Source organism: Emys orbicularis, chromosome 10 (genome assembly GCF_028017835.1).
Source record: "Emys orbicularis isolate rEmyOrb1 chromosome 10, rEmyOrb1.hap1, whole genome shotgun sequence".
NCBI lineage: Eukaryota > Metazoa > Chordata > Testudines > Emydidae > Emys > Emys orbicularis.
In genome coordinates, this window is record NC_088692.1 from 40,113,268 (window position 1) to 40,134,334 (window position 21,067).

General features: G+C 42.7%; 2 protein-coding genes across 2 annotated transcripts in view; one reads left to right on the forward strand and one right to left on the reverse strand.

Moving 5' to 3' along the window:
- Window positions 1–15,391, forward strand: part of TMEM204 (transmembrane protein 204) — a 36,764-nt gene extending 21,373 nt beyond the window's left edge. The window contains exon 3 of the mRNA XM_065411476.1: window positions 15,147–15,391. Coding sequence (XP_065267548.1) covers window positions 15,147–15,391 — 245 coding nt within the window. The remainder of the gene's footprint in view (window positions 1–15,146) is intronic.
- IFT140 (intraflagellar transport 140) overlaps window positions 1–21,067 on the reverse strand; it is a 242,819-nt gene that overhangs the window by 58,358 nt on the left and 163,394 nt on the right. The window contains 1 exon segment of the mRNA XM_065412296.1: window positions 20,402–20,601. Coding sequence (XP_065268368.1) covers window positions 20,402–20,601 — 200 coding nt within the window.

A 21,067-nucleotide genomic window follows, 5' to 3' on the forward strand; every position in this document is an offset into this window, starting at 1 on the left:
ATGACATTTGTCTTGGTTCAGCATGACATTTTGATTACAAAATTAGAAAGATTTAAAATTAGCATGGTGCACATTAAATGGTTTAAAAAATAGCTAACTGATAGGTCTCAAAATGTAATTGTAAATGGGGAATCATCATTGAATGGGTGTGTTTCTAGTGGGATCCTGCAGGGATCTGTTCTTGGCCCTTACGCGATTTAATCTTTCTATTAATGACCTGGAAGAAAACAAAATCATCACTGATAAAGTTTGCAGATGACACAAAAATTTGGGGAGTGGTAAATAATGAAGGTATCAGTGACTTGTCCTCGTGTGATCTGGATCACTTGCTAAGCTGGGCTCAAGCAAACAATGTGTGTTTTAACACAGCTAAATATAAATGTATACATCTAGGAACAAAGAATGTAGGCCATACCTACACAATGGGGACGCTACCCTGGGAAGCAATGATCTGACAAAGATTTGGGAATTGTGGTGGATAATCAGCTGAACATGAGCTCTCAGTGCGGCGCTGTGGCCAAAATGGCCAATACAATCCTTGGATGCATAAACAGGGGAATCTCAAAGAGTAGAGAGATTATTTTACCTCTGCATTTGGCCCTGGTGCTGGAATACTGCTGCAACACTCTGTCCAGTTCTGGGGCCCACAATTCAAGAAGAATGTCGATAAACTGGAGAGGGTTCAGACACAAGCCACAAGATGGATTAAAAGATCTTTCACAATCTTTCCTCCTGCAGTGCACCAGCAAGGGCTCCACGGACCACTAGTGATCACTGGCAGATTTATTACTTTTATTAATTTTTTTTAACAATAGTCTTCAATCTGTTGGTGATCACCAGTGTTGGTTGTTTTCACCCTGAATACCATCCTAGCAACATAGCATGTGCACTATGCTATGGTTTCCTATTATTATTGTGATCTGAGAAGTCATTTTTATTACAGAAAACTGTGAGTTTCAAATGTTGTCATACTCTATAGGCCCCCAATCACAACTTCTGCCTTGACAACACAACCATCTCTGATCAACATGCACCTCACCAGCACTCACGATGGATCCCAGCCTTGTTTCTTTTTTATTTCTGCCACCTGCATGAGCATTTGACAGTCATTCAAAAGGATGACCCTCTGACAGAAAATAAAGCCCTAGGAAGCAGGGAGGAAGGAAACGAGAGAGGAAGCAGTACTCCAGTGGCTGTACTAGGATTCACACAGCTCCAAAACCTCATAACTCGCAGTTCACAGGAAAGAAAGCTGTTTGCTTTGGAAAAGTTATGTGGTGAAAATGGAACGAGTTTTGTGTGTGGAATTTTGTGTCAACCCTCAGAAATTTCTCTCTAGAAGTTTTTTCCAAGAAACTGTTACAGCTGCAACATGTTGAATATAAGGGTGGATAAAAAAAAGCTCACAGAGTAACAATCCTAATGGGAACTCCTTCAAGTACTAAATTGATAGGGGGCAAAGGGGAATCTATAGAAGATTAACCTACTAGGAACACAAGAACTGCTAAATTAGATCAAACCCAAGGTCTATCTAGCCAAGCATCCTTTCTCTCACAGTTACTAGTATCAGCTGCTTCAGAGGACGATGCAAGAACCCCACAATTGGCACGTGTGGGATAATCTGCTCCCCACATTAGGTTTAATCCTGGTCTCCAAGTATATGCCTACACTGCATTGTAAACCCAGATTTGTGGGACACATGCTTGTGGAGTCATGTTTCCATGCATTCACACTGCACTGTAAACTTGGGTTTACAATTCCTGGACCCGGGGCGCACAACCGTGCTAAAGTGTCCATACTGCACAATGCAGACTTCCTGATTCACATCTGTGGCTTGAGCTGCATCCACACCACAAAGTGACAGGACTTGGACCCCAGTCACAGCAGGATTTAGGCTCAGACCCACCCTCCTGGGTGTGTCCACAGGCCCAAGTCTTGAGGGCTTATTGACCTGACTCAGAAAGCTTTGTGCATGGACAGTAGGGCAGGGTTGGGCTTAAATCTGAGTCAGAGCCTGGGTTTACAATGCAGCACAGACATACCCCAATAGCAAGAGATTGGCTTAAACTGTAAACATGAGGTTTAATTTTTTTTCTTATTAAATTACGATCACTCTGGATATTCTTGAGATCCATATAAATGTCCAGCCCCTATACTGAAGACAATAAGAAGCCTTCTCTCTCTGCTTGGCTTGCCATTTATAGCCAAACACCTTATTATACCTTTCCTTTGAATTTCAAGCCTTGATTTCTAACTGTCTACACCTTGTGTCTTTTGGCTGACACCCCTTTAGTGGTAACCGATGGAGACACCCCTGCAGACATACTGTTCACTCTAGTCCCACAATACAGAGTAGGGACGATTGTGCATTGGCAGGGAGATAGAATGGATGAGCTAATGGGATTCTCCATTTCTAACTTCTATACCATTAACCTACATACATCTTAATGCAGTACAGAACAACAGAACAGTCATCACCGAACAAAGATGAAGATATCAATCATGCAACTAACTGGTCACTTCTTGTCCTTCCACTCATCTCCATGCCTTCATCCGTGTCATGCCTTACTCCTGGAATCCTTCCATGACTGATGTGCCATGCCCATCCAAGTACTTATATGGCTCTAATCAACCTAATATCTGCTTCCATCCTCGCTTCCTTCAAGTCCATCCTTAAAGCAGACTTCTATCAAGATGCCTATAAACCCAATACTTCTGAGGACTAGGGAACAGAATTAAATGAAACACTGTATATAATTTTTTTAAATCCCAACAAAAAAAACAAAAATGACGGAACGTGACTTATGCTCAATGCCCTTATTCCTTCACACTTCTCATTACATCTCTGCCCCAATACACCTGTCAGGTGTTTTACTGAAACACTGAAACAGTTCTGACCCTCTGTTTATCAGTATGAAAGAAATATCTTTTTAAAAAAACGCAAAGATACTACAGTCATTTTAAAGTAGTGGGAATAGTTTTAGTTCCAATATTAAAACAATTATTTTTAAAAAAAATCTGATTAAAAGAGCATTTTCAATAATCCTGATACTGGGTCAGACTCTGTTCTCACACTGGTTTCGCATCAACATATTCCACTGATGACAAGGGTGTTAACCGCAAGCTACATACCACTATAAGGGAAGGCAGAATCCCAGCCCCCGCTTTTCCTAGAATTCCTTCTAAAGGAAGTTATGAACGAAACAATAAATATTCAACAATATTCATCAAAAAAGGTCAATAGACTAGAATATTGCCAAAGGTTTACTGCTGCTAATAAATACCTTAGTGAAGGCAAAAGCTATTATTAATCAAAGCAGGAGACACTGATACTATGACAATGTTCTATTCCAGTTACTTTATTACACCAAATGCATCAAATTCCAGAAATATGCCTTTCGGTTAAACAAATGGGTGCACTTTACTTCAGCATTAAGGTGCACCAGTATTTTGCCCAGCAGCAAAGCACACAGTATGCACATAACCAGATAGTCCTCTCGGTCCCATCCTAGAACACCCCTCATCAAATGATTACAGAATAGCCTTTCCCACAGATATGATGCTCCAGTAGAGGCCCAGCGGAAAGCAAAGCTGTCCTTCCCCAGCAAAAAACCCTACCTTCCCACAAGGGTGAATACCTTCCCCAAAGGCCAGGCTGCTACAAGGTGAGCAAGATGAATTTAGCACTGTGATTTAGTGAATAGACATACACCTCTACCTCGATATAACGCTGTCCTCGGGAGCCAAAAAATCTTACTGCGTTATAGGTGAAACCGCGTTATATCGAACTTACTTTGATCTGCCGGAGTGCACAACCCCGCCTCCCCCGAGCACTGCTTTACTGCGTTATATCCGAATTCGTGTTATATCGGGTCGCGTTATATCGGGGTAGAGGTGTACCAGATGTTTCAGACAAATCTTGGCTGGCACACATTCTCATTGGTGTAATAACAAGCAAACAAGAGATATGCAGTGTGCAGGATCAAACTGCTCCAATAAACTATGGGGCTCTTTGCTTCAAGAAATATCTAATCTTTGGAATAGTACTATTCACTGCAGTACAAAGAAGTCTTGACTTCTGTACAGTGACAATGAAGCCTCCTAGTATGCGCCACAGTATCTCTCACTGAGTATGATCTCTCTTCACACTTCTGCTGCTGAACTCCCACATTTGTAAGCCTAACATCAGTTTCTGGTTACCTTGGTGACTATTACTGATGATTGAGGATGCTGTAACTCATCCTGTCAAATACTTACCATAAAAATTTGATTTTAAAGCTCTCTCAACTCACTCACCCTAAACTAATTCACAGAGGTTAGAAACAGTGAACTGTAAGATCTCTCTCAAATAATATTCCTTGCTCTTCCTTCTACATCACACTTTTCTCTGCTCTTAAATGTCAGTTCCTGTCTAGCCTGTGGTAGACTGTACTGACCAGACAGTTTTTACTCTTCAATAGCTCCTATGACTCACTTATGCTCTTTGCCAAGTAAGAATCATTTTCTGAGCTCCCCATCTCCAGACTCCCTCCCATTCAGAACCTGGCATGAAACTGCGAGAAGAGAAAAGGCTGTCATGTGATTGGCTGCTGGTCTGAACCAGGGTTCAGGCAAAGGGCCTGTGAAGGGAAACAGTCCTGCTAACCAAAATAGTTTTATTTTAAGCACTGTGAGGAAACCTTAGTCTTTTTTCCTGATGAATAATCACTCCACAAAATGGAACAGAGGTGCTCACAAAGACTGCTGGTCTAGCCCAGAGCTGCATACCCATTTAGTATTCTAACTTGCCCTAAGTGATCTCAAAGATAGAAGAAAAAATGACAGGTAATATAATAATATAGGGGTTTGGAAGTAAGTTTACATAGTGGGAAATATGCTTAAGGCATTTCTTTACCTTTCTGAAGTTCCATAAAGCAATGTAAACAGACTATTGCCACTTTCCTGTGTGTAACTGATCAAGGCACGGGATGAAGTGTTTGTCTGGGGAATGCAGCACTCACAAATGCCAGTAAACCTGTAGGTATTTTCCCCAGCAGGTTTGTACCAATGGATCTCATTTTAGGTCAGGAAACTGGAAGTGCTAATCACACAGTATTTCCACACATTAGACATAACAGTACCATAGATACACTGGCATACTGAAGAAGCCACTACACACAATGCAATGATTGGAAGTTATGCAGCTGCTATACTCAGACTAGAATTATTTATTGTGATATATTTTATCTAAAGTTACAGTAGAGGCAGGTTATTGCTGCCCATATAAGCAAAGATCTAAAACCTAGTGAAGTCAATGGAAAGACTACTACTGACTTCAACGGTCTTTGTATCGAGCCCATCACCACCAACTCTGTGCATTATCTATTCAAGGAAAAACTGATTAAGACCAGCCAGACAACTCAGTGATTCACTTATTACAAGGCACCAGAACAGCAAGGGAGATAGATGCCAGGATAATTCTGATACTTCCAGGGCACTCATTGTCTTGTGTGGCCCTGATCTCTAATCAGCATTTCAAAGTCTATCACACATTTGCTGGGTGAAACTGTTGGTTAGCTTATGAACCTTAACTTGTACAGCATGTCACCTTGTGACATATCGGCAAAACAGGCAACTCATAATCTATGCATCCTTTGTACAGAAAGGAAAAAAGCTTACAAGATAGATCTTTTTCTTCTTTTGTATGACTGGTGTAGAGCAGCAACTACAATTTCACCTGAAGCTGATCAAGCCAAATGGCTACATCAGGAGTAGCAGAATTTACTGCAGTAATGCCTCCTTCATATTTATAAGTTGGGCGAGACAGATGATATATCACGGTGCACTACTTCCTATTGCAGATGCAAGCATATTTAGAGGAGCTTAGCACAATACAGTTAACTGTGTTTTCTTCTTGATTCCCTTTGGAGTAGTGTTTTCAGTCTTACAATGAAGTATTTAAATCGCTGAGAAATAGCTACTGCTACAATGTGTGTAGTACTGTAAACATGCAAGGTTCTACCACAATTTTAGAAGCCACAGCCATGTGAGGAGGAGAGAGAATGTAAGAACATAAGAATGGCCATACTGGGTCAGACCAAAAGGTCCATCTAGCCTAGTATCCTGTCTTCCGCAGTGGCCAATGCCAGATGCTTCAGAGAGAATGAACAGAACAGGTAATCATCAAGTGATCCATCCCCTGTTGCCCATTCCCAGCTTCTGGCAAACAGAGGCTAGGGACACCATCCCTGCCCATCTTGGCTAATAGCCGTTGATGGACATATCCTCCATGAGTTTATCTAGTTCTTTTTTGAATCCTGCTATTGCCTTGGCCTTCACAACATCCTTTGGCAAAGCGTTCCACAGGTTGACTATGCGTTGTGTGAAGAAATACTTCCTTTTGTTTGTTTTAAACCTGCTGCCTATTAAAGAGAGGGCATTACAGCAACGAGAGGTGTATTGCATGAGTGGCAGTTCCTGGAAGCATCCAGGGTTACTAAAGGAACCATGTGGTGTAACCTTTGAGGAGCCGCATCTAGCATATACTTCCTGGTGTCAGCACCAATCTTCTGTTGGACTGGTTAGACCATGGCCCTGCCTTCTCATGCACAAGAGCATCTAGGCAAGCATAAGCAGCAGGTTCTGGTTAGCCCTGTGCAGGCGTGAAAGGAAGGGAAAGGGCTTCCTGAACCAACGTGCCCCCACCCACAGAATCTGGCCTTAAGTATTATAAACATATATAATGGTACTTTTTATTTACTTATAAAGGCACACTATCAAGTAGTTTAGGCCCAATGTTCTTCCTACTTAAAAGGGACACCAACAAACTGAATTCTAGTCTAGCTTACAAACATCAGTTAAAATAATTTCAGGTCTTATGTGTATTACAGTAGCGTGTACAGGCCCCAACTGAGATCAGGGCCGGCTCTGGCTTTTTGTTTGTTTGTTTTTTTGCTTGGGGCGGCCAGAACGGCAAAGCAAAAAACAAAAACAAAAAACAAACCTGCGGCGCGGCCGGAGTGGGGTGCAGGGGGACCGGCTGGGGGGGGGGGGAGGAGGGAGAGGGAGCGGGCGGGAGAGAGAGAGAGAAGGGGGCGGCCAGGGCTACAGCAGGGGCGCTGCCACGCGGCCCCTCCCGCTGCGCCGCCTCCTGCCACCTGCCACGAGGGCTCCGCTCTGGTCGGCGGGGAGGGAAGGAAGAGGACTGCCCTGCAGGGCGCTCTGGTTCTCCGCGCCGCCGCCCCCCACAGGGCGGCCAGAGCGGAACAAAACAAACAAACAAACAAAAAAAGCGGCCGTGCCGCCCTAGGATTGGGCAGCATGGCGCCTCGAACAATCTGCCGCCCCAAGCACCAGCTTGCTCAGCTGGTGCCTGGAGCCGGCCCTGACTGAGATGAGAACCCAATTAAGCTAGAACTGTATAAACTCATACTAAGAGACAGTCCCTCCCCCCAAAGAGTTTACGGTTTTAATAGACATGACAAACAAAGGGTGGGAAAAAGAAAGAATTATCATCTCCATTTTACAGACAGGTAAATCAACCTCTAAGAGGTCAGTTTAAAAAAAATGAGGCATGCGTTCCACAAATAATAATGGACCTGATTTTCCTTCCTCACACCAGTATATGTCAGGAGTAACATCACTGAATTCAGAGGAAAATGGGGCTTGTGGTTAAAGCATTAGACTGGGACTAAAGCAATGTGGTTTTAATTTCTGGCTGTGACAGCCTTCCTGTGTGCCATTATTATTAACAAAAAATGCCTTTAAATAAAGCCTTAAAGGCAAAAGTAACAATAACCTAACAAACACCAAAGTCAGCAGAGAATCAAAAGCAATCCAAAAAGGTATTACAAAAAGGGGAGATTAAAGCTATTAAGTATCTATTTTAAAAAAATCTGTATTGCAAACCTAGTTTATTACAATTTTAGAGTTCCATGTGGCATTCTGTGCACACCAAACAATTCCCATCAACTTCAATGGGAGTTTTGAGTGCACAAAGAATACCGGCTGGGGTCTTTACAAGGTTTTCTTCATAGATAAACTTAGAGGTGAAACAGTTATTCTGATGAAGTCAGCATTCTGAGTGTGCTGATCACTATGCAAAAAGTCCACTGCAGGCTGGATCTCAAAATCTTTAGGGGAATAAAGCCATCAAGTGATTGTCATTTTGTACCCCAAACGAGAGAGAAGACTGGAAATTAAAATAAAGACATAGCTTGAATGATCTTAACTATAGGTTTGTCTACATGGCTCCACCATGCAGAGTATGGGGGTGTGAGCTGCAGAACACCATAAACTATTGGGTATAACTGCCCTCTGTAGACCCTGCTAGCATAAACTAAAAGATACCTAGTTCACCTTAACACAGTCCCACTTCAACCAGGACTACATTAACTTGATGTAAGTACCTTTCAGTTCACCCTAGCAGGGTTGCCAAAGGGTCTTTTACCCTTGGTGAAATAGGGAAACTGCCTTTCTCTAGCATGCAAAGACTGTTCTGGCAGACTGGGCAAAGGAAATTAATTTGTGATTCAATGGCCATGAAAGGCGGTTCAGCAACATGCTGTGGGGTACGGAGAGTATGACAAGGCATTGAAGATGTCCCGGTCACCCACTGCAGCTAAGGAAGTCCCCAGCCGTAACGATTCTTCGTGCCGCTGGAATCTGGCTTCTGTGGCAGAGAGAGTGGGACTGCCTCTGTGCAACGGCTTTCTCACTCAAAAATTTCCTGCACAGGTTTTCTCGCAACTCTCATCCCATTAACATAATTTTATCAAACCTTATCATCATTAACATTACATCATTAATCCAAGTCCTGCGGCGATGGGGGCGTAGCAAAGTGACAGGTGGAAATGACCACTGGCAGTTGTAGCCACAATCCTGCACGTAGGCGACCTTGGGATTAGTGGCCATTCAGCTCCGTCCCCGGGGCAGCGGAAAAGTTCGGCAGCATCCTAGGCGACTGAGCAGTGCTTTCTAGGATAGTGATTATTGACAAACGTGATTATTGACACAACTAAATCAGTGTTGGGGCCAAAAAAAAAAAGGTGCATCAGGATTGGTTTGATGAGAACAATGAGAACATTTCCAAACTCCTAAGTGACATGCATAAAGCACTTATTGAATGGCAAAATGAATTTACTTCCATCTCAAAGAAAGATTAGTTTAAGTACCTACAGAACAAGGTCCAGTCTGAACTGAGGAGAATGCAGGGTGAGTGGTGGGAGAGGAAAGCTGCAGAAGTTCAGCATTATGCAGATACAAAAAAGCAAAGATGTTCTTTGACTCTCTCAAAGCAGTCTACGGACCATCTAAAACTGGCACAGCCCCCTTGAAGTCGGCAGATGGCACAACCCTCATCAAAGACAAGGAGGGAATTGTACAGAGATGGGCTGAGCACTTCAATAGTCTACTCAATAGACCATGCACAGTTGATCAGCATGTCCTTAATCATTTACCCAAGAAACCCTCAACCTCCCTCCATCAGTTGAAGAAATTGTGAAAGCCATCTAACAACTGAACTCTGGCAAAGCCTCTGGAAAGGATGGTACTCCAGCAGAACTGTATAAAGTAGCAGGCCCCAAGGCCATCGAGGTGTTTCATGACATCTTGAGTAGCATCTGGGAGGAAGAAGAAATGCCACAAGACTTCAAAGATGTTATTATTGTATCACTGTTACAAAAGAAAGGCAGCAAAGCTGACTGCGGAAACTATAGAGGCATTGCTCTCCTCTGTACAGCAGTGAAAATATTACCTCACCTTCTATTGAACAGACTCATTGCAAACATATCTGAGGAGAATCTGCCAGAAGTGCAGTGTGGTTTCAGACCAGGTTGTAGTACTATGGACATGATCTTTGTCGTAAGGCAGGTCCAGGAAAAATGCTTAGAGCAGAACATGGACCTGTATGCAGTTTTCAGTGACTTGACCAAAGCTTTAGATACAGTCAACAGAAAGGGTCTATGGGCTATTCAGCATAAACTGGGCTGCCCAAGAAGATTCATATAAATCATCTGTCTGTTCCATGACCACATGACAGTGCAAGTGCTCACCAGTGGTGACTTTTCTGGTGTGTTCGAAATCTTGTATGGAGTGAAGTAAGGCTGCATACTTGCTCCAGTGCTGTTCAACTTGTTCTTTGCTTGTGTTCTCAGCCATGCAACAAGGGACTTGGATCAGGGGATATACATCTGCTATCGACTCGATGGCTCCCTCTTTGATCTTCAAAGACTCAATGCTAAGACCAAGACACTGGAGAGACTTCTCGGCGAGGCACTTTTTGCAGATGACTGCCTTGATGGCTCATAGACATGATGACCTTCAGGTCATCGTTGATAGATTTTCTGAAGCATCCCAGATCTTTGGCCTCGCCATCAGTCTCAGGAAGACAGAGGTCTTGTTCCACCCAGCACCTCATTCCAATGCCAGCCATCTTCATCCAAGGCACACAGCTGAAAAATATGGATCAGTTCAAGTATTTGGGCAGTACCATCTCAAGTGATGGTTCCCTTGATAAGGAAATTTCCTCCAGAATTAGTAAAGCCAGCCGGCCCTTGGCAGACTCCGAACAAAAGTCCTTAACCAACACAACATTTGTCGCTCCACCAAATTGAAGATCTATAGTGCAGTGGTTCTAACATCTTTCCTGTATGGATCTGAAACGTGGACTCTTTATAGCTGTCACATTAAACAGCTTGAGCAATTCACATGCATTCCCTCCACTCAATAATGAGCATTCGCTGGCAGGACAGAGTGACCAATATTAAGGTCTTTGAAAGAGCAAACACAACCAGCATTGAGGAAATATTACTGAGAGCACAGCTTAAGGGGACCGGACATGTCATCAGAATGGAAGACCACCATCTTCCAAAACAGATCTGAGTCAGGGCAAAAGAAAGAAGGGTCGTCCATATAAGTGCTTTAAAGATTACTCCTGGGGGAATTCTGCGCTATTGCGTGCATAATTAATTAGCTGTGCATATTTTTAAATTTTTGCGCAGAAAAAAAGCTTCTGCTGAAATGTTGCTTCAGTTCCGCCTTTTTCCCCACCAGAGGGTACTGTGGCGCAAGAACAGCAGCAGCTCCGAGCAGAAAATAACTTCTGCAGTTCCACCTTTTGCCCGCCAGAAGGAGCTGTGGCAACAGAACACAGCAGCAGCTCCCAGCCAGCTAGGAAAGAGAAAGAGCCTCCCTTCTTAGCAGCGCCTGTCAGGCCAGGTCAGGAGACAGGGGCTCTGGGGAGACAGATAGTGTGGGATGCTGGGGGGGGGTGTCATCAGACAGGGGCTGATGGGGGGGAGGACAGACTGGGGCAGGTGCTGAATGGGAGTGGAGGCACAGGGCCACGGGGGGAGGGAGGTGCAGGACCACATGGTGATGGGGAAGGGGTGCAGAGCTACATAGGGACAGGGGAGTGGCTAGGTGGGGGCACAGAAACACATGGAGATGGGGGAGGGTACAGAGCCACATAGGGACAGGGGAAGGGAATGCTGGGCCACATGGGGATGGGGGGAGTGGGTGTCTGAGTGGGGATGGAGACACATGTGGAGGGGGGTGCAAGGACACATGGGGGCAGGGGCAGATGTGCCTGACTGAAGGGGAGAGGTTAGGGGTGAGCCAGGGTCTGCATGGAGGAAGCTCCCTAACAATCCCTCCCTACCCCCCCAAAAAACCTGTTCCATACTTTTTCCATCCATACCCAACAACCCTCCAAGTTCACACCCAGGCTCCTTCCCAGCAATTTACTTCCCTCTCCCTCAGCTTCTCCATTACCCCCGACTCCCCCAAGCCTTTGCACTGCTTCTGAAGGGTGCGGGAAACACGGTTCTGTATTGTAGTTTAAATGAATTATTACTCAGAGTTCTGTATTAATATGCCTAGTAAGGAATCTATTTGTCAAAAAAATTTCCTGTATCTTTTTTGTTTTCTGTATTGTTACAAACATACGTGCTGACAGGTATTTTGAAATAAATGACCAAAAATAATTGAAACTGGTATGATCATATTGTGTTATTTTGACAAATAAAATATGCAGAATTTAAAAATATTGTGTGCAGAATTTTTAATTTTTGGCACAGAATTCCCCTAAGAGTAAAAGATAATCTGAAGAACAGTCTCCAATGGGCTGGCATCAATCCCAAAGAACTTGAGCAAATGGCTCAGAATAGGACTCACTGACTCTGACAAGATGAGCATGTAACAGGTTTGAGCAGAATCGACAAATTCATCTCCAGGCTGCACATGAAAAGTGCCACACAGCTGCATCATCAAACATCATAAATACAGATTTCCCATGCCCTCAGTGTGGTCGACTATGCATCAGGGTTCAGACTTCAGAGTCATATGCATAGCCATAGATGAGAACTGTGACAATATCGTAATTGTCAGCGATGGACTACCAACAGCAGGGTCTACATGAGGTAGTTACAGTGCAACATTGCAATGCACACCCCCATAGTCTACAAGGTGTTGTAAGTTAAAAGTGGAGGTAAGTGAGCAGAGAATTTCATAGAAGCGATTGTGAAAGGACAGAAAACAAGGACAAACTGGGGCTGCCCCACCTAGAAGCAGATCGACTTGAAAGAATACCTTTTTAAAAGCTCTAGAAAATATATGGGGCCAAATCCATGCTCTATATAACTCCACTGACTTCAGTGGAGTTGCACCAGAGATAAATTAGTGTCTGAAACTCTTCAATGAAAATAAAACTTATTTGCACAATGAAAACCTTAACAGCTGTTGCCCGCTACTTTCTAACACTGGGAGATATACTCCCAACTAGTGCTCCCTGTGAGGGATCTGTATCTAGTGACGGCGTCTCCAATCACTGCTAGGATGACTTTATATACAATAGAAAGGCAGACCTTCTGTGATAACACTGTTTCCAAGCAATGCTGCTAATGCAGAAAGATAGCGTGCAGACACTGGAAACTTAGGAAAGACTGGCTCATGCATGACTTGTCCTTGCCCATGAACTTAGTGAGATGGTATCTGTAGATCCTTCTTTGGCTGTTTATTGACCTTTGTTTATTTCAGTCTTCCTCCATTATGGGGTCCTTTTGTCCATATTAATTTCTTCTGTTATAGTGGTGGTTAAGGAAGTGTTTGAGAGAAGAGGAAGCTGTGTTTTACTTAGTAAGCAAGACATATTTGCCTCTTTGTATAAGTTCTTGTCAAACTAATTCGATCTACAAATTACCTCTCTTAAAAGTTGATAACTAGCTTTAAATGGGAGGAGAGGAAGGGAAGCATAGAGGGCTGTAAAGCAATTTTGCATTATTGATGCATCCTTCAGGAAGGACAGTCTTGTTAACACATGAGACTGGGAGCCACAGGATTTGAGTCCTATCCTTTACTCTACACTACAGATTTCCTGTATGACTAGATAAATCACTTCACCTGTCAGTTTCCTCAGTTTGAAATGGGAAGAATATTATTTACTACTTATGGTGCTTCACAGGAGGTGTGGTGAGAATTTCACGCTTTACTGTTGGTAAAGCACTTTGAGATCTTTGAAAGAAAAGCACTAGAGAAGTGCAAAGTGTTATTATTACACTTACATCACCAGTCTTTGAGTGATTTTACCATTGTCTTTTAGGTTATTAGGTGATTACCACTACCACTTATGTTGGCAAAACTTATGTCACTCAGGGGTGTGAACAAAACACTGCCTGATTGATATAAGTTTTGCAAGCATAAGCACTCATGTGCACAGCACTATGTTGGTGGGACAGTTTCTCCTGCTGAGATAGCTACCACTGCTCATTTAGGTGTTTTTATTATGTCAACAGGAGCGCTCTCTCCCATCGGCATAGAGCAGCTACACGAGCGATCTTACAGCATCGATACAGCTGCATCGGTACAGCTGTGCCACTTTAAGTTTGCTAGTGTAGACATAGCTTTGGTTGTCACTGGTGCTGGACCTTGATCTCCCTCGATTTTCCTCCCTCCCGGCTTTTAACCTGAACACGTTTTTTTCAAAAGTTTAATTACCACCATGATGGTGGGGTCCCCCATAGTCTTATATTCTCCATCTCCCTTTCTCTACAGTATATTTTTTATTCTTTCTATTATGTACCTTCTCTACCTACTTATAGTTTATATGGGTGGTTTGTTTTAAATACTTTTAAAAATGTATTTCTGAATTAATGTAGTTTTCTGAATGATGGAAGTTGCTTTATACATATTTGTAATCAATATACCAACTTGCTGCACTGGCAGGAAGAGTAGGAAAGGCGGCATGAAAAATCATAGGCCTTTGTCACCAATAGTATCAATGAGACACAAGTACTAAAAAGCATACAAAAGAGGATTGGTGGGGCACAGGATATTTTAAATCAGCATGGAAAGAAATAGGCCTGATGTGGAGGGGGAAATCCAGGTACCCACTCTTTTGGTCAAGATATACAATGAGGTTCTGACCATATGGATGTTAAAGAATCTATTGCACACATAAGCGCTGACTCCATGGGTGTTCCAGGGCTGGAGCACCCACATTAAAAAATATGGTGGGTGCTGAGCACCCACCAGCATCCAGTGCCCCACCTCCCCACAGTGCCTCCCGCCCACCAGCGGCCCCTCCGATCAGCACCTTCCCTTCTCTCCCACTGCCTCCCACTCACTGCAGATCAGCTGTTCCGTGCTGTGCAGGAAATACTGGGGAAGGAGGGGGGAGGAGCGAGGGCCAGGCATGCTCAGGGGAGGGGGCAGAACGGGGCAGGAAGAGGCAGGGTGGGGGTAGAGGCTTGGGGGAAGCGGTGGAGCAGGGGCGGGGCCTGTGGCAGAGCTGGGGTGTCAAGCACCCACCACCACATTAGAAAGGCAGCGCCTCTGATGGCACATTTAATAAGTTTAGAAGTGTTATCTCCAGAAACCTGGCCAAATCAAGCTTGAATATTACATTCCATTTTCCTAAATTTTTCTTGTAGTTTCATCTGGATAATTTATCTTTTTCTGTCCTTATACTGTCCTAAACTGTTGTATAGTGTTTCTATGCTCTGTTAGAAACCTCCTGGGTTTCACTCCAGAGAGGCTGCATGTTTTTGGGTAAAGTGATCCCTGTGTATAATTTCTGAAGCAGTGTGGGATCCTTTGGGGTGAAATGTGCTAGAGAAATTCAAGAGAAGTACCCATTTTGAAAAAGTGTCTCTCTCTCACTCTGCTTGCAGGTTTTGTTCTGGTCATTGGATTGGTAACTTTCTACCGTATAGGGCCCTACACCAACCTGTCCTGGTCTTGCTACCTGAACATTGGGGCCTGCCTCCTGGCCACACTGGCAGCCGCTATTCTCATATGGAACATCCTTCACAGGCGGGAGGACTGCATGGCGCCTCGGGTCATTGTCATTAGCCGTACCCTGACTGCTCACTTCCGCCGGGGGCTGGAGAACGACTATGTTGAGTCACCATGCTGAGAGCATGTGCTTGAAAAGGGAGAGTCCTCTGAGGAGACTTGCATTGGAATTGTTTTCTATAAGTATACACTGTAATTTAAAACTAAGTGTCGAAGGACATCACAAAGCTCACTTCTTTTGAAAAGAGGCCCTCAATTATTATTTGGATGGGCTCCATCTATCTATATATATATATGTGTAATACACACATATATATATTATACAGCACCCCTCTTCCTCTACTGTACAATGGAAAAATATTAGGTTGTCAGCACAAGCATCCCGATAGAACTTTACAGCCATATGCCAGGAGTTTTCAACTGTGGCAGAGACAGAGTGAGTTTGGTCAGGGTACTGAAAGTGGGAAAAGGGCAACCTACTACTTTAAATTCTTCCCTTATTTTGAATGAAGTTATCCTGCTCCCTAATAATAATGCAACAAGCTCAAGGGCTCAGCTGTGTTCAGAAGCCTCCTTTGGACCCAATAGATAAACAGTCTGACAGAGCAGGAAATTTGTCATGGGTGTCAAAATTTACAAAAGCATAGTTTGGGCTTAGGTAATGTTTCCTTTAAGGTGAGCCTGACCTACCCAATTGTTAGGAACATCTAATTTGGCTGTAACATGTCTTCCACACTGAAGCATGGAACACAATCTATAACCCCAGAAGCAAGTAATATAATTCTAGCCATTTGTAAATTATAGGAGTGTAAAAAAATTAGTGTGTGTGTTTTCAGACACTGTTTTGTCCTTAAAAACAGAGACTTTGGGAGTGTTTAAGTTAATTTTGCAGGCAGCTAGAGGTGCCATTAACATTGAAAGAGAGGTACACAGCTAAAACTCCCTACCCACTGTGCTGAAAGTGCACTCCATTGTTTACACTGTGGGTTAATATCTATGGGAAAAGGTTTTACCGCGACCTCCCCATACCCCCAAATATACTATTAACTTATTTTGTCAGAAATGGCTACTATGAATGAATATACTAAATTCTCTTTTCCCACAAAGTGTTCAGACTTGGCATGCAATTTTCAAACTTGGGTGCCTAAGTCAGCATGTTCATTCTGCACATACTGGCACACTGGCACCTAAAGCAGATACTTGGGAGCATAATTGCCTCACATATGCAAATCAGAGCACCCAAATTTGAAAACTGGGCATTTAAGAATTGATCCTTGCAGGTCAGACCCCTCAGTGCCAAATAAATTGGTGGGACTGAAAGTATTCAGCACCTTGCAAGATCAGACCTCTAGTGCATAAGTGTGATGCTATACAGCATGATGGCTCATGTCAACAATGTGCATGTAGTATCAGGCAGCAAACCAGCAAGCCAAAAACTACACTGCAGAAGTCCCTAAATACAAGAGTTAGAAAAGGACAAGCAGCAATGAGAAATGTTTTTAAAACTTCCAGTATAAGATGTTACCTTGATCATACTCACTGATAAGACTGAATGACTATGAGCTGCGAACATTATAAAATCTCTCTCTGAGGCTGTTATGCTGCTCCCAGCTGAATTCTCTGCTTTTCATCTTTGTCACTGTCTCCTTTATATTTTGCTTCACTTTGTTAAAAAGTGGTCATCAAGTGGCTCTTGAGTTCTATTCTGCACCCAAATTCTCACGTAATAAGGAATGCAGCCCCAGTTGCCACTCTGCACGATGCCCAAAGTCAGTAGCGCTCTACAGAGCTTGATGCTGTAGAACCAAGGACTTCTAGAATTCAGCCCCCCACAATACATTGCTCTAGAGAGCAGAGTTCTATAAAGCTGATAAGAAGTTTTTTCTTATACCAGTTTATAAAAACCAACGGAAGTTTGTTTCCATTTCTCTGACTTATTTTACAGAAAAGCAAGGTATTTTCTAAAAATAATTGTGCTATAATTACAGTTTTTAAAAATAAAGTATTGGAATATTTAAGACATATTATTTCAGCTAATATTGCAATATCTATATTATAATATGTATATTAAAATTTAAAAGTCACCTATGTGGTCAGTAACATTGTAATATTTGGTATTACTGTGTTTATTTTAAATGTATAAATAAAGTGGTGAATGTTCAATTCCCTTTAGATGATGTACTTTGTATTTGAATGGCAAATAATAAGATCAATCATTATTAATCATGTTTTATCTGTTTAACAAAAGAGAATCCACATGGTTAGAATGTTTTATTTGCAAATCTGTCCTTGAAAAGTGATGGCTATCCTTCTGTAACATTTGAAAACTAATTATTTTCATCAGTGGTGCACTGTGATAACAAGTGACAAGGTGTGTGTTTACCCCAGACATCTGAATCCATCAGGTGCACTGAAAGGCCCAAGGCCAGAGGCCAAGTGTTTTCAACAGACCAAGAAGTGTAGATGTTCAGTTAAGTCCTGACTTGTGCAGCTGTACAATATGCCTGAACAACTGCAACTTTCAGCACACATTAATATTTTCATAATGTCCATTTTGTAATGAATCATGATTCAGGTTAGATGTATTCAACATACCATAATATTATCTACCTATAGTAAGAAGGGAGCCTGAGACATAAGCCCTTGTATCCAAGACCTGGTGTGAGGCCTGAACAAAAGTAGTGGTCAAGCTTTGCTGATATAGAGCATAGTAGCAAAGTTAGCAGAGGTCAGGCTCTGCCTGCTTGCAAGCTCACAGAACCTGGCAAGAACAGGGCTGGTATTGCAAAAAACACACACATTCCTAAAAAAGGCTAGGCACAGGACACTCACACAAACACATTCCAGAAGGATGGTACCAGAACAACCCGACAGTCAATATGGTACAAACACTTCCCCGTCCCCAAAGATAACAAGAACACATTGACCTCTCTTAAAGATAAGGTCAGGATGACAGTGTGATGAATAGAGATGTTTTGATTGAGCCAACATATACAAGGTAATGGGTGGTAACAAGCCACATGAGGGGGCAGTAACTAACTATGTCAGAGGGGCAATATGTAACTTGTTTGTATCGGTGTATAAAATGGAGTCTCAGAGAGTGTGTCTGGCCTAGGGGACAGTGGAAAGTCCCGCCACTAATAATATATGGAGATATACCTATCTCATAGAACTGGAAGGGACCTTGAAAGGTCATTGAGTCCAGTCCCCTGCCTTCACTAGCAGGACCAAGTACTGTCCCTAAAAAAATTTTTTTTTTGCCCCAGATCCCTAAATGGCCCCTCAAGGATTGAACTCACAACCCTGGGTTTAGCAGGCCAATGCTCAAACCACTGAGCTATCCCTCCCCCCTAACTGAGCTAGTCCATTGCAACAGGCATACATGTGTTAGTGTACCTATAACCATTGAGCCGGGGCATTAGGACCGTGCTTCGTTGACAAAAAACCTCACTGAGTGCCTTCATAACTTAGCGGTGTGACGGGTTGGGTCACAGAAACCCCCTTGGGGCTGCCAACTGATGTGCCAAGACTACTTCTGCCCCTGCTTTCCCTGCCCTCCCAGCTTGGGACTCCAGCACCCTCTCTTGTTGAGCCAGACATGCCAGTCTGCTCCAACACAGACCCAGGGTCTGAACCCCATGCCCCAAAGCCGCAGACTTAACTGAAAGCAATTTAAGAAGTGTTCCTGTCTTTAACACTCAGATGCCCAACTCCCAATGGGGTCCAAACCCCAAATAAATCCATTTTACCCTGTATAAAGCTTATACAGGGTAAACTCATAAATTGTTCGCCCTCTATAACACTGATAGAGAGATATGCACAGCTGTTTGCCCCACCCACCCAGGTATTAATACATACTCTGGGTTAATTAATAAGTAAAAAGTGATTTTATTAAATACAGAAAGTAGGATTTAAATGGTTCCAAGTAGTAACAGACAGGAAAAAGTGACTTGTGAACAAGTCTATGTCTATGTCTAATACAGTAATAAAACTGAATACAGATAAAATCTCACCCTCAGAGATGTTTCAATAAGTTTCTTTCACAGACTGGAAGCCTTCCTAGTCTGGGCACAATCCTTTACCCGGTATAGCCCTTGTTCCAGCTCAGGTGGTAGCTAGGAGATTTCTCATGATGGCCGCCCCCTTTGTTCTGTTCCACCCACTTATATAGCTTTGGCACAAGGCAGGAATCTTTTGTCTCTCTGGGTCCCCCCCCTTCTAAATGGAAAGACACCAGGTTAAAGATGGATTCCAGTTCAGATGACATGATCACGTCACTGTAAAACTTCGTTACCCACTTGCCAGCACACACGTATACAGGAAGACTTACAAGTAAAACAGAGCCATTTACAGACAATTGTCCTGGTTAATAGGAGCCATCAAGATTCCAAACCACCATTAATGGCCCACACTGCATAATTACAATAGGCCCTCAGAGTTATATTTCATATTTCTAATTTCAGATACAAGAGTGATACATTTATACAAATAGGATGACCACACTCAGTAGATTATAAGCTTTGTAATGATATCTTACAAGAGACCTTTTGCATGAAGCATATTCCAGTTACATTATATTCATACTCATTAGCATATTTTCATAAAATCATATAGAGTGCAATGTCACAAACGGATCTTGTGGTCATTAGGCAGTTTGCTTGAGGTCTGCTGTGCCAGCTATCTATGCAGAGCTGGGTCAGCACACAGAGAGAACACACACGCAGTCAACATCTGACAACACTACCAATTAATAGCATTAAAATTAACATGAGCATGGGTATTAAGATGAGATGTCCAATATCATACAGTCATAGAAGTTCATTTGACTGCTGCTGACCATGCCAGGTACATCCCATCTGCTGTACTGCTAGATGCACTAGGTATGTCCTGACATTTCATTGTTCTCAGTGGATGACACCACCACGACAGGTATAGTACAAGACCAGCAAAGAAAAAGTTAATATAATACCTAAAGGGTAAAGGTTTCAGCTTGTTTAGGACGACAGAGTGTGAATGAGGGTAAAGAGAAGGAGGAAAAATTAAAGAAGTCTAAAGGGAACAAAACTTCATATGACTCAAGTGAAAATAAATCCCACCACTAAATGAGTCATTACAAATATTTAGATCCCACCTTTTGATGAGTTTGATGGATTTGAAGGCCTCATCCATGTCCCCAATTGTTAGATAGAAGCTGAAGTTCAGCATAGCTTCACGGGTAGTTTTGTCATACTCTTCCAGACCAATGAAATCTCTCATGGGCCTTTTGGCAACCATTTGTGAGAGTTGTACTGAGCCAGATTCCACTTGTGCTTCTTTCTCGGCTTCTCCTGGCTGAAAGGAAAACTACCATCACTCAGGTGCCAAGCAGGCTTCAACACACTCCCTTGACCTACAGATACAGATTTCTACAAGATTTTAACCATATGACTACTTGAAGTCAATGACAAAACTCCCTTAAACTTAAATGGGAGGAGGGTCAAACTCTTACAGTTGTCAGAATAATTAATACTATACTACTTTTCAAAGTGCCTTTGAATATAGGAAGGAGTATTTCTAAAAATTACTAAAGCACATTAAGTCATGAGGCTCAACATTTGTATTTCATCAGTTACAGATAAGAGGTTTGTACAGTATCCCAGAAGGAGCAGGAGTAACTATTACAGTTAAGGTTGCATTATAGTTTCTATAATAACCCCTACATTTCTGAACCTTTCAGGCTGAAAGTTTCTATGACTGGTCTCTGCCCAATGGTGAATTTATTTTTTAAGTTAACTATCCAGAACCTCTTATTTTTTAC